The sequence below is a fragment of the Dermochelys coriacea genome, chromosome 2, assembly GCF_009764565.3.
Source record: "Dermochelys coriacea isolate rDerCor1 chromosome 2, rDerCor1.pri.v4, whole genome shotgun sequence".
Taxonomy (NCBI): domain Eukaryota; kingdom Metazoa; phylum Chordata; order Testudines; family Dermochelyidae; genus Dermochelys; species Dermochelys coriacea.
In genome coordinates this window covers 201,859,724-201,874,055 of record NC_050069.1, presented here as the reverse complement: position 1 = coordinate 201,874,055, position 14,332 = coordinate 201,859,724, and the positions used below count along the sequence as shown (strand labels likewise).

General features: G+C 40.2%; 1 protein-coding gene across 4 annotated transcripts in view; it reads right to left on the bottom strand.

Moving 5' to 3' along the window:
• ZNF385D (zinc finger protein 385D) overlaps positions 1 to 14,332 on the bottom strand; it is a 600,803-nt gene that overhangs the window by 197,474 nt on the left and 388,997 nt on the right. For all 4 annotated transcript variants that reach the window (XM_043509038.1, XM_038392476.1, XM_038392478.2 and 1 more), the window contains one exon: positions 6,610 to 6,752. In XM_043509038.1, the coding sequence (XP_043364973.1) occupies positions 6,610 to 6,752 (143 nt within the window). The remainder of the gene's footprint in view (positions 1 to 6,609; positions 6,753 to 14,332) is intronic.

The following is a 14,332-nucleotide window of genomic DNA, read 5'->3' as shown; positions in this document are numbered from 1 at the left end:
ACTCTGGGGTTCGCATTTGCTCTACAGTTAAGTATCAGCACCTACAAACGTTTAGCTTACCAGACTAATTAGCATGCTGCTTTCATGCTTTGTTTTAAAAATAGAAAATGTCAAATTCATGACATAGAATGAACATTCAAAGATAACCTGAAAAACACATGAACAGGAGGCTGCCAGGCAACTCTCCAACACCACATTATACAGGCCACTATCCTCTGATCCCACTGAGGGTTACCAAAAGAAACTACACCATCTGTTCAAGAAACTCCCTGCTATAGCACAGGAACAAATTTACACAGACACACCTTTAGACCCCCGACCATGGGTATTCTATCTGCTATCCAAGACCCATAAACCTGGAAATCTTGGACGCCCCATCATCTCAGGCAGTGGCACTCTTACAGCTGGGTTATCTGGCTATATAGACTCTCTCCTCAGACCCTACGCTACCAGCACTCCTAGATATCTTCAAGACACCACCGACTTCCTGAGGAAACTACAATGCATCAGTGATCTCCCTGAAAACACCATCCTGGCCACCATGGATGTAGACGCTCTTTACACCAATATTCCACATGAGGATGGATTACAAGCTGTCAGAAACTGCACCTCGATGGGGCCACGGCACACCTGGTGGCTGAGCTTTGTGACTTTGTTCTCACCCACAACCATTTCAGATTTGGGGACAACTTACACATTCAAGTCAGTGGCACTGCTATGGGTATCCGCATGGCCCCACAGTATGCCAACATTTTTATGGCTGACTTAGAACAATGCTTCCTTAGCTCTCGTCCCCTAATTCCCCTACTCTACTTGCACTACATTGATGACATCTTCATCATCTGGACCCATGGAAAAGAAGCCCTTGAGGAATTCCACCATGATTTCAACAATTTCCATTCCCACCATCAACCTCAGCCTGGACCAATCCACACAAGCGGTCCATTTCCTGGACACTACTGTGCTAATAAGCGATGGTCACATAAACACCACCCTATACCGGAAACCTACTGACTGCTATAATTACCTACACGCCTCCAACTTCCATCCAAGACACATCACACAATCCATTGTCGTCTACATTCAAGCCCTAAGATACAACCAGATACATTTGCTCCAATCTCTCAGACAGAGACAAACACCTATAAGATCTTTATCAAGCATTCTTAAAATTACAATACCTAACTGGGGAAGTGAGGAAACAAACTGACAGAGCAGGACAGGTACCCAGAAGTCACCTACAACAGGACAGACCCAACAAGGAAAATAGCAGAACACCACTGGCCATCTTGTACAGCACCCAGCTAAAACCTCTCCAGCACATCATCAACGATCTACAACCTATCCTGGAAAACAATCTCTCACTCTCACAGACCTTGGGAGGCAGGCCAGTCCTCGCTTACAGACAGCCCCCCAACCTGAAGCAAATACACAGGAGCAACTACACACCACACCACAGAAACACTAATCCAGGAACCAATCCCTGTAACAAACCCTGTTGCCTACTCTGTCCCCATATCTACTCTAGCGACACCATCAGAGGACCCAACCACGTGAGTCACACCATCAGGGGCTCATTCACCTGCACATGTACTTATGTAATATATGCTATCATGTGCCAGCAATGCCGCTCTGCCATGTACTTTGGCCAAACCGGACAGTCTCTATGTAAAAGAATAAATGGACACAAATCAGACATCAGGAATGGTAACATACAAAAGCCAGTAGGGGAACACTTCAATCTTCCTGGACATTCTATAACAGATTTAAAAGTAGCCATCCTTCAACAAAAAAACTTCAAAAACAGACTTCAAAGAGAAACTGCAGAGCTACAATTCATTTGCAAATTTAACACCATTAATTTGGGCTGGAATAGGGACTGGGAGTGGCTGGCTCACTACAAAAGCATTTTTTCCTCTCTTGGTATTGACACGTCCTCATCAATTATTGGGAGCGGACCACATCAACCCTGACTGAATTGGCCTTGTAAACAGTGGTTCTCCACTTGTATGGTAACTCCCTTCTCTTCATGTGTCACTATATTTATGCCTATATCTGTAATTTTCACTCCATGCATCTGAAGAAGTGGGTTTTTTACCCACGAAAGCTTATGTCCAAATAAATCTGTTAGTCTTTAAGGTACCACCGGACTCCTTGTTTTTTTTCTGAAAAACACAGTGAAGCTATTTGGCTTTCTCTGTCCCCTTTCACCCCTTTCACCAGTCTCCCCATGAAGTGTTTGGAAAGGAAAATCATAGTGTCCTCCATCCCCAACATCTTCTACCCCAGATGCTCGATACTGCTTGCCCTACCTTCACACAGGCCAGAGGTCAGTTTCTTTCTCGGTGGCATCCATTAGTAATTGCTTCAGCTAACCCTTCTGAGACCCAAATTGAGAGATTTTAAACAAAATAATATTGTATTGGGAATTTTACTGAAATGTGGATAAAATCATAACATAAAAGATAATAGTTATTATTATTATTTAGTTCTATTGCAGTAGCTCCTAGAGCCCCAATCAGTATCAGGACATCATTGTGCTATGCAATGTGTATGTACACACACACACACACACACACACACACACTCTTTCTCTCTCTCTCTCTCCCCCCCCACCCACCCCCACCCCACCCCACCCCAGAGATTTACAATCTAAGTAAATTGGATTGCTTGTGTACACATAAGTCTACATTGCTTTTATATCTAGCTCAACTAGATTCAGAAAGTTATCTAGCTTCACCCCTTAGATCTATTTAAAAAACTAATGTAGCTTGCTTTTAAGCAGAGTGTTTCTCTAGAAGCACATCCATTACTTAATTGCACTATGATTTTGCACTGGCTGCATGTTTCTAGGGAGAGTTGATAAAGCCCTAAATGGCTTGGGACCTGCCAACCTGAGAGATGTCTTCTCTCCCCTGTGACACTGCTGCAGCTGCAGTCAAGCAGAAGCATTTAAGCTAGATTCTTCCTACCCCCACCTCTTGGTTTAAAAGAAAGAGAGCTTCTGGAAAATTGGCAGCATGGGGCCCAGGACTCTGGAACTTACCTCCAATTAGCTCTGAAATAGCCCAAATGAGCTGACCTTATGCATGTACTGCAAAACCCATCTGTTTGCTAGGACTTTGGGAGAGACAGAGGGGTCTTTTGAGGGTCTGTTGCCTCAGATATGATTTGTGACTTCTCGGTCTCAGTGATTAGGCCAATGCTAATATATCTGCTACGGGAATGAGTACCTCCACTAGTAGTGAAATGGAGTATAATATAGCATTTAAAGCACAGGGTTAGAAAGCCAGAGTTCTGATTATTAGTCCCAATTCTACTACTGACTTGCTGCTTGACTTTACTTTAATCTCGTAACACAATGTCTTATTTATTTCACAGGATATTGTGAAACTCAGTTAATACAGGTTTGTAAAGGAATTTGAGATCACTGGGTATAAAGCACATTTACAAAATCATCATACATGAACAAATCTATTTAGGAAAGACATCTTGCTCAAACCTTACATTTGTTCTCTTTCTCTCATGCTAAATGTATGTCCTTGTCGGAATGTCCTGTTGAAAGCCAAAACTGGCTTGGAGGCTACCTTCTCCTTACGCTGATTATGTGCCACTGCAGCTCACACGTCCTCACAGATTTTTTTTCAGACTAGAAAGAATTTCTAGAAAGATGTAGGATTTCTCAGCCAACCGACATGTTTACAGAATGTCTTTACCCAATTCAGGCTTGCAAACTAAAGGTAGCAATGCTCAATATTGTATGTTTCAGATGGAAAAGTGGAACTCAAAGTGTGATACCGCAGATCAGAATGCAGGGGTCATATTGCAGCTATGAAGTATGAGAGGGTGCTGATGGCAACAGCTGAGGTGACTGGATCCTCCTGCTCAGGAATGTCACGTTCAGCAAAGGTGAATTCAGCAGATGGTAAATGCGGTGCAACTGCACTGCTGCAGGTGTGCCGCTGTAGGGCTTCAGGGTAGATGCTATCTCTGCCAATGGGAGGGGTTCTCCCATCAGCATAGGTAATCCACCTCCCTGAGCGGCAGCAGGTAAATCTATAGAAGAATTCTTCCATTGACCTAACACTGTTTACATGGGGGACTAAGTCAACTTAACCGTGCTGCTCAGCGGTGCGGATTTTTCACACCCCTGAGCAATATAGTTATGCCAACATAATGTTCTACTGTAGACCAGACTTTAGAGACAGCAACAATAACACTGCATGAGACTGAACTTCAGGCAAGGGACTAGGGGTCTTGATACATTAGTCCCAGCTTGCCAGAAAGATGGGGAGAGAGTCAGAGAGAGAGTCTAAAGTATGGTGGTGGGGTAAGCAAAGAAAGGATTGCTAGTAGAAAAATGTTTGGTGATGAGCAACAAAAGGGGCACTGGTAGGAAACCATTTTTACTTTCTCATTTCCTGAATAATTGTATTGCATCTTTTTTCTTTCAAAATGTACCGTAGTAGGAACATATATGTTTAATTCATAAATACTTAATTTGAGTTGGGACACCCAAGAAATACCTGTCACTTTTGCAAACGTGGGGAGAAAGGCAGTTCCCAGCACACAGCGACACACACACACACACACACACACACACACACACACCCCTACCTTTGAGGCCATTTCCCAAAGCATCGATTCTGAGAAAGGGCACTTCCTGGAATGGCCTTTTAGTGCCTGCTTATCAGTCACTGCAGCACTTGTATGCTTTTGCAAGTGCCACTTAATGGTACATGACATAATAGCCCTAAATGGGGATTTTGTTTAAAAAGAAACAAACAGAAAAGATGTGGCTTCATAATTTAAGTTATACTTGAAGAAGTTTTAGGATTCAGTCAACACTGCAATTCTGCTAGTGAATGAAAACTGGCAAGTGAAACTGACAACAACAGACAATAATAGTGTAATTGGCCAGTTTTATACACTGGATTAGATGCAGAAAGTAAAAAGCAGCAAAAATCATAAAGAGAAATAAGATTTTTAATTTCGTTTTTAATTTCATAATAGGCCACGGAGCCAGGGAGAAAAAACTCAGGCTATGGCCTGACCACTTTTTGGTGAAGCCAAATGTGAGTGGTGCTGCAACCCCATGACCCAAGTCGAAATGCCATTCCCTCAGATATGGCTCAGCTATCCCTCTGTCATAATTTGAGGAGGTGGCATTGCAGCCTGGTGCATGGGTCACAATGCCACTCAGGGTTGTGCTAGGTCACAACGCCATTCACTCAGATTTGGAGGGGGTGGGCAGCGGGGCTCATGGGCCAGAGGGGTCAGGCTGCTGGTGTGGAAGAGGATTGTCAGAAGGGGAGCAAATCTATGTCCCTACCTCCCCCCCACAATTGAAATGGCACTTTGCAGCCCCGAGTTTCAAAACATGTTATCAGTAACACAGGTAAGAAAAAACAGTGGGGTTTAATCTTACTACATTTCTGGATATGATTTTTATCTCAACAGGGTGTCTTTCAAAGAGGGATTCTTTTTTTAGGGAATAGTTTAGAATTGATGCTATGCTTCTGAGGATTTCAAAATAATCAGCTTGCAACTTACTGCTTCTGGGGTCTTCATTAATATGTGTTCTTGTTAATTGCTTGTATTTAAGACTAGCAAATATTTTTAGCAATTAGTACATTTTAATAACTTTATAGTAAATAGAATACCCATAAACATCATAAACAAGTAGATTAATATTTAATTACTGATATTTGTTATAAATTACTTATTACTTAGAGAACTGACATGTTCTTTTACTACTCCTAATTATTTCAATTATTTATATATAATATATATAATTGTATTATATATAAATAATTATACATATATGAATTAGAATTATTCTCTTTTGATTTGGAAGTTTCAGCTTATATCTTTTCTTAATCTAGTATCTTTTCACTGTCTAGTATTTGTATATAAGGCATGGGGCTTTGTGCATCTTGCAAAAGGGGCTATGATTGGTGCTTGCTTTTAGTTCTGCAGTTGGTGCTTGCTTGCTTTTAGTCAGGCAAAAAGTAGTAAAATGCAGCAAATGTGATATCAACTTAAAACCAAGTTACAATTTTGTTTACAGAATTAATTATGTCAGCAGATATAGGAAAAATTGAAGAATTACGAAATAGACTTTTGCTAGAAAAAATGGATGGAAACATTCAAATAGTAACATTTTTCTCAAAGCGTAATGGATCATATGTAATTATTAAAGATGAGGCTAAAATCTATGGTAGTTGTAAGGGCGAAGAAAAAATATCCTCTGATGAAAGAGAAAAATACATTGTTTCGTTTTCTGATATTCAAATCTCCAAGTATACTGTATATTAGTTCTATTTTCATTGTTGCTTCAGTTTGTCCCTGAAGTTTTGCTGTCAATATTCACCCACATATATTGCTATTTAGGATTTTTAGTGAAGCATGTTGGTGACTGACAATTGAATTCCATCATCATGAGAGCTATTCATCTTGGATCCACCCTGTAACACATGTACCAAAACCTAGTCTGGTAAAATGTCCTCATATCCTAAGTGAAGATAAAGTTCCATTTGGAGCCCACTTGTATCTCCAGAGAATTGTAAATCAGCGGAATAGACATTAATCCACCAGTGCGGTACTTACTGCATTGAAGTTGGGGAAGAGATTGACTGCTGCTGCTGTATCCAGGGGAAATGGAAGAAATGGTTTAATATCCAGCGATGGTTGTAATGGTGGGCCTGGAGTACGCACCAGGGCTGGAAGAGCAGGGCTCTGGCATGTACCACCTTCAAGGAAAAATATGAAAGAAGATAGTAAGCAAGTGATTCTTGGTATGAAAAAAAACATAGAAAGAGTTTTATGCCAGTGTCAGGTTAAACAAACACATTTGTATTTACCATCAAATTACTATCTTGTTAATTGTGCAACAGGCTTAACTAATGTTTATGATTCTTTGCTGATAATTGACTAAGATATCAGTCTTTCAGTTCTCTAAAATTAGCTAACAAACCTCCATTTCTCTCCCCTGGATTATCTTGAAACATTAGTATAGTTCGAGTCAAACTTTCCTTTAGATGTTCAGCTAACCTGATTCTATTATAAAATCAAAGCTGAAACCACAATCCTTTACTCAAACACTCCATGTCAATTTAGCTCCAAAAGCGTTTTTTGTGTTTTTTTTTTACTCTTCCATGAAGTAAAAATGATTTCAGCTGGTGACTGTGCAAGACTCTTCCATTCACTTGTTTGTTTTAAATTTTATTTTCTTAAAGCTCATTTATTTCTCTAGCCCAACAACTTCAGCACAAACTTAAACCTAAGTAGCAAATCATACCTTGCTGCCTCAAGCGTTGATCAGTAAAAGTCTATTGTGAATGCACACTTATAAACCAAATACCACATTACGGGTGTTTGTCAAAGTTCTGAATGCGACTGCAGTTCTAAAGCTACTGACAGACACTTTTTGCTGTTGCGGTAGATGGGCTTGGTTCAGAACTCTGTAAGGCAGAAAGGCTCCTCCTTGCTAAAGCTACCAATGAACAGTTCTGTGGGAACATTATGTAAATGAATAAATCCCCGTGCATACCAATAAGCAGCCACCTGTTTGTAATGAACCACGATTTTACAGATTTGTTTGCCCCTTGCCACAGATCACAACATAGTCCAGATAATTGAGAGCTGGAAATATTCAAGCCCAGTCTCGTCTTCCAGTGTCTCCCATATTCTGGTTACATTCCAAAACATCAATTCACTGTTAATTAAAGACTGTTTGAATCCTAGGAAACTGTTGAAATCTGCCAGTGTTCTTCTAATCTGAGAGGCTGGTAGGAGGCCAAAATGGAAAGAGAGTTTTACCCCCATCACTGAACACAGAGAGACAGACAGATCAAAAATCTCTCTCTCTTTCTCACACACACACACACACACACACACACACTTGCTTCATAGACAAGTAGTATATTTTTCCTCATTAGAGTTCATATATACAGCAGTCAGAATGACCCACTAAATCTGTCCACATTTGGCCAGCAAATCTGCTAATCAGAGTTGTGACTCAATGCTTCTAATTGAGGGCTAACAGCATAAGATTTAATTAACTAGTTGTAGCAGGGACATCAGCATTTCGCCTTCTCAGTATAAATTCAGCAGGAGGCAAATGATCAAAGGCAATATTTTTTAACATCTTTTCAGTTCCTCTATGAAACACTTGACACAGTATTATTGAAAAGGATGCATTAATCACTAGTACACCAAAGGAATTAACTTAAGGCTCATCATACTCTCACACTGGTTTCACACTAGGGTAACTGCACTGACTCTGTTGGAGTTACTGTTAATTTACGTTTGTGTAAGAGTGCACAGAATCAGGACTGTACGAGTAAGGCAGTCAAGCACACAGAGACAACATCAAAATACGACAAGAAGTCTGCATTCACCACAGTCCATTAGAAAGTTATTTATCATCTGCTTGATAATAGCAGAAATTAGTAAAGAGGCTACTGCTGGAGATAGGATACTGGACTAGATGAACCTCTGGAATGTTATTATGGAATTATTACATGGACTATGTAAAAAATAACTCTAACAGGCCTCACTGTAGTGCTACTCAAGATAAATCCAGCCAAACAGAGAAAGAAAACTTGGTAAGTATATGGGTAGGCAAGAGGGCCCCAGGATGTTTGCAAAGAATTATTTCAAAGTGGTGACAACCACAAACCACCCAAACTATTGCAAAAAAGTAAAGTCCTAGCCAAGGTGCCTATTAGATGCCAGATATTCCTCATCTGTTTGTTGGGATTTCAATTTATAGATGATCAGAAATTGGGAACCTCCTACTAGTGACTACCACCTTATTAGGACTCCCCCTCATGGACTTTACTACCACCCATTCCGCATCCCATCTGCTAAACGATCAGCATTAACTATTTCAATGCTGACATTCTGAAATATCATCATAAGGCTTTTGAGTAAACACCCTAGTGAGATGAAGGGTGCATGTGAGAGCATGGCCATTGCTCTAGGCTGTATGGTTGTAGACGCAGGAGTACAGCGCTGCCCTTGTTTACCTTCCAAGTGTAAACCAAATGCAATGTTTGCACCCATAAAATGAGAAACTTAATTTTTAAAAAAATAAAAGATCAAATTTTGGAGAACTTGACTGTCTTAAAGCATACATAATTACATCAAGTGGGGTGAGTGTTTGACACTACTGCAATAGCATGGAGCAGCTGTGCTGCTTAATATACTTGTCCTCTGTTTAGCCCAGATTGTCCTGGGTTTTTAAACTCAGTTCTGGAGGCTCCTAGTCCCAACCAATGGCCTGTAGAGGGGCTTAAGTTTATGTTTTTAACTGTGTTCCTCTCACTAGATGGCACTGTGCAGAGATGGGTAGCAACAGTAGGTAGCTGAGGCCTTTGTCATGTGACAGTGATAAAGGATCATAGAAGGAGTCACTTTATCCTTTATGGTATGTCATCCTGTAAGAAGCTGGGGACTACAATGCCATTGCTGTAGGAAATCAGAACCTGGAGCTTTGGAGAGTTCTGCTGTCATAGCATTGACATCACTCTGGATGTGGGTTCCCTGCTAAGAGCCAACCCTGTTCAGTACATTTGGATACAGTTTGCAGTTGTATACCAGGACCAGTGGCTATTTAAACAGGTCTAATTTCATTGAATCTAATTTCATTACTAGCAGAGGGAAGGAAAATGAGGATAGACAGGGAAGAGAGAGACAAAAAGAGGAAGGAGAACAGGGAAGGAAAAGAAATAAAATATGGTAGTCATAGAAGTAAGTACTTTTTCCCACTGAGCAATGCTGAATGTGACAACAATGCATTTAGCAAGTAACAACAATACCTACACGGTTTTAGTTATTACATGAAGGACATACTTACTCGGGCTCCTTTTGCAAATCTCTCGTTGACTGCAGTAGGAGTTTCACTGTGGATAGAGGGAGATGTGCAAGTGTATATTCACACACCATCCTATAGACCACAACTAAAAATGGAATATTGTCCTCCTCACAGCATGCCTTTGACACCCTGCGCTTAGTGCCTGAGGCAGACATAGGGCCCCTCTCAGAGGTCATCAGCAGAGATAGAACAGAGTCTTGCTATGAACTGGGCACTGCTTGAGGCCCTGAACATTCCCTCAAAAATTATCCTGAGATAAAGCTATTCTTGATCTTCACTACACTACTGCTTTTTCAAGTGGCAAGACATCTATTAATACTTTAGTATTTGCAGACTTGTGATATTGTGGTTCTGCCAGAATCCCAACAAAAAGTTCAAATCCTAATCTGGATTTAAACTTCCCTAAAATTCAGGAGTGTTCATGTCTGGGGTGTGAGCCCAGCTTTTTCTTCATAAAGGAGAAAAATATATTGCTGTTTAGAAACACGGTAACCTTAGTATTTTAACTAAGTTTGAGGCTGAGATTCCAAAGAATCTAAAATACAGACACCATAGTTCCTCTGGCAGAGTCACTGACAACACATCCACGGTAAATACAGTGCTTAATTTGTGCCAGGGCTGAATCTCGGCACCTCTAGGCTTGGCAGTTCATAACTTCTGGCTTGCTGCATCTGTTATGAATGTAAAAAAAACTGCTTGAGCCCCAGCACCTCTTCATTACAAATTAAGCACTGGGTAAATATGAGTGAACTGGTCTTGGGGAAAAAAAACTCACCCACCTGAACCTTTGCCCTTTCCTATAACCAAAAGAAACAATTTTTTTTGTTGAAATTCTGAAAAGTTCAACTAATTCCACTCACTCCCAACTCAACATTAGACTATGTTGCCACTAAAAAGGCTATTTTTTCAGTATTTTAAGTCAAGTACAGCAGTCAATAGTGCATTTGTGTCTGTGAACATACACTATACTTGGTGCAGCACTTTTCTGCCATGTAAGATTCACAGTCTAGATGGGATATTTCACATGAGCAGATGTTACTCCAAAGCCAGCAGTGATTTGTGCATGAAACACCTTTCCTACTCATTCCCTTTAGCATGCAATTTTATACTTTGTAATGCATAATGTGGGGAAAGGGAGTGTGGTTTACTAAAGCATTTTGAAAATGTCCATGAAATAAAATAAAAAATAAATCATTTCAGGTCAAATAAAAACATTCTGCTTTTTGTTTTTGATTATATTATATTGTATGATATAATAATTTAAAATAAATTTCATAACAGAAAGTTGTTTCAAAATGAAAACCTACTGTGTAAGTCACTGTTAGGTGAGGAGGAGTGTGTATGTATACACACACACACACACACACACACACACAGAGTGTGTGTGTATATATATATTGCAATACGGCTACCCTTTATCAACTATGCAACACTGATGACAGCAGAAAATAGCTGGGAGTACTGAAGGGCCTAACAATGGATTGTTTGCTACTCAGAGTACAGAAATACTATTTTTGTTGGTTGCCGGAGTGATGGGGCAACGCCCTTATCCCTCAATCCCGCTGACATTCTGCTCCGAACATCTTGGGCAACCACAACTCTTGTGACCTGGACCTGGAGAAAGATTTTCTACTTGTGATCTTACCTGTCCTCTCCTTGTGCACATGCATATGCACATCCCTAGTCCTTTCCCTCAACTTCACATTTAAATTCCAGAAGAAGAAGAGCCAGATATCTCAGAAATGAGATTTCAATTTTGAAGACTCAAACAGTTTAGATAATTTAAAAAAGTATTTGGAACCTTTAGGTGCTATGCATTTGAGCACAAACTCTAAACTCATGTAATCTATTAATCTAATCCTTTCAAATTTATTCCATCACTCACTGCCACCACCACAAAGATAAAATGAAAGAACAATTCAATTCTGAATTCTATTTTCATTCTACTCGGCAAACACTTTTCCTTTTAGGCTGTCTGAATCCACAATTCCATTCTCAGCAGATCACCCGAGACCCTAAACTAGTGTCTAAATTCACTCCCATCCTGGAGTCTGCTTTTCAGTAAACCAAAACCAATAGCAAAATGTAAGTCTTAGCATTCGCTTTCTCCCCAAATGGCTATTCCTTGGAATCGTCTCCAGAACCTTCATTCTTACCCTAGTTCATTCTGGCTCACAGCAACACTCATATTTCCTTTATAGCCTGGGTTGGAGCTAATGGGACTCAGAAATAAAAATCCTGCATCTTAATGGAGGGTTTTTACTACCTGAGCCAAAGGTGACAAGAGAAAGCCCCCCATTCTTCTACAGCAGGGGTTTTCAACCCTTTTTTTTCTGACCCCCTTCCCCCCCGCAATAAAAATTTATTGGCCCAGCTGTGCCACAGCAACTGTTTTTCTGCATATAAAAGCCAGGGCCGGCGTTAAGGGCAGGGCAATTGCTGGGGCCCCATACTACAAAGGGCACTGCAAAGATAAGTTGCTCAGGCTACGGCTTCAGCCCTGGGCGGTGGGGCTCAGAGACCTGGGCTTCAGTCCTTTGAAGCAGGGCTTTGGCTTTTTGCCCTGAGCCCTAAAGAGTCTAACGCTGGCCATGCTTGGCAGCCTCCCCTGAAACCTGCTGGCGGCCCCCTAGGTTGAGATCCATCATTCTACAGGACCTTAAAGTCAGCTAGCCAATCAGTGTTAAAGGCTAAAATTTATTATGCAGAGTCTGAGCCCAAAGGTGATTTTTTTCCCCAGAAAATGTTCAACATTAGATGAGACATTTTTTTACAGTATACAAGTCTGTTTGGTGTAAGGGGATGCATATGTTGTTTTGTTTTATTTTATTTTAATTAAGGTTTTTTGTGCTTTGAAACTCAAAACAGCTTAAATTTTAAACTTGATTTAGAGATTTAGGGCTAGATCCACAAAGCAATTTAGGCATTGCAATGCCCTAACTTATAGCTGCCTTGCCACCCAGTGGGATAATTAAATATTAATCAAGCCAAAGAAAATGAGAATGACTATAGCCCAGTTAGGGCAAGACCCAGGTTCTAGTCCACCTGTTCCAATGACTAATTATTTATATACAGTGGAATGGCTTCAACAGGAGAGACAGAGAAAAATTCACCCCAGAATACCTCACAACCCAGTGGTTAGGGCACACAAGTTCAAATCTCTTCTCCAAAGCAGGTAGAGAGGGGAATTGAACCTGGGTTTCCCACAGGCTGGGTGACTGCTCTCATCACAAGCTAAAAGTGGATAAGGAGACCATCTCCTCCTCCGCCAGTTGTTAGTATGTTTAGGCATGCTCAAAGCCTTTTTACCGAATTTGGACCCACCGGGGAACACCTAGTTTGAGGTTCCTGCTGGGACTTAGGCATGGCATAGGCACCTAGGTTGAGGTAGCTGTACTCATGCTCACTGGCAGAAACTTAGGCACCTAATTTTCTATTGTTAAAGTTCCCTGGGTGCCTAAAGAGTTAGATAGTGGCTGAGCAGTGGTTTTGAGGTACCTAAAGGAGTAGTTATACACCGAAGTCCTTTTGTGGACCCAGCTCTTAGTCACCGGTGAGGACAAGTAAGTGTTCTTGACATGTCTGAACAGATCTTGTTCACAAATTAAGAAAAGATATAAGCATTAAGAATGATGGGCTGGCTATGATGGATACTAAATTTTCATAATTTTTGAACAAACACTGACTACACTCAGATCTGCAGAGAAATTGGAAAGAGATTTTTAAAGAATTGTAACAAAACAGACGAAAAAAGGCTCTTAGATCAGTGGAGAACTACAGGAAGCTTGAAAATAATTGGTTTGTCCATGGGATATGAAATGTAGATCTGCCTTTCAGGAATATTTCAGGCTAATGTGATCTTACAATCAGTAGGTCACATTCCCTTACTAATGTTCTTACTGCTAAATTGTTCATTTGGCTCTGAACAAGCTCCCCATCTTTGGATCAATGGTCTTAATTTTTGCAACAGATGCTTTTCTTAGAAAGTGCTATACTGGCACTTTCAAGATTACTTCTGTTCCAGAACAAACAGTATCCACTGATGAATTATTTTAACCTCCATTGGTAAAATATTCTTCATTTAAAGGCCAAATGGCCTTTATACTATACTATTTTAGTATTTAGAGCATGCACACACTCAGCATACAGAATATTAATTTGATTTTTATGCTATATATTATTTATATGTAAATAGATCTATTTTAAATATTAAAATTTGGCAGACTAAATTCATCTCAGGTACTCATCCCTGTTGATCTTAATGAATCTACATTAGAGTTGAGTTACTTTGTCCAATGCTGCAATAGCAACGTATTGTTTGGAAGTCTGATGAAGATGATGATGATGAACATTAATAACGTTAGGTCTCAATTCTTTGAAAATTTTTTAAGAAGCATATGCACTTGATTTCTCATTTGGTATTACAAGTTTTAGTGCTGTTCTCTCATACTG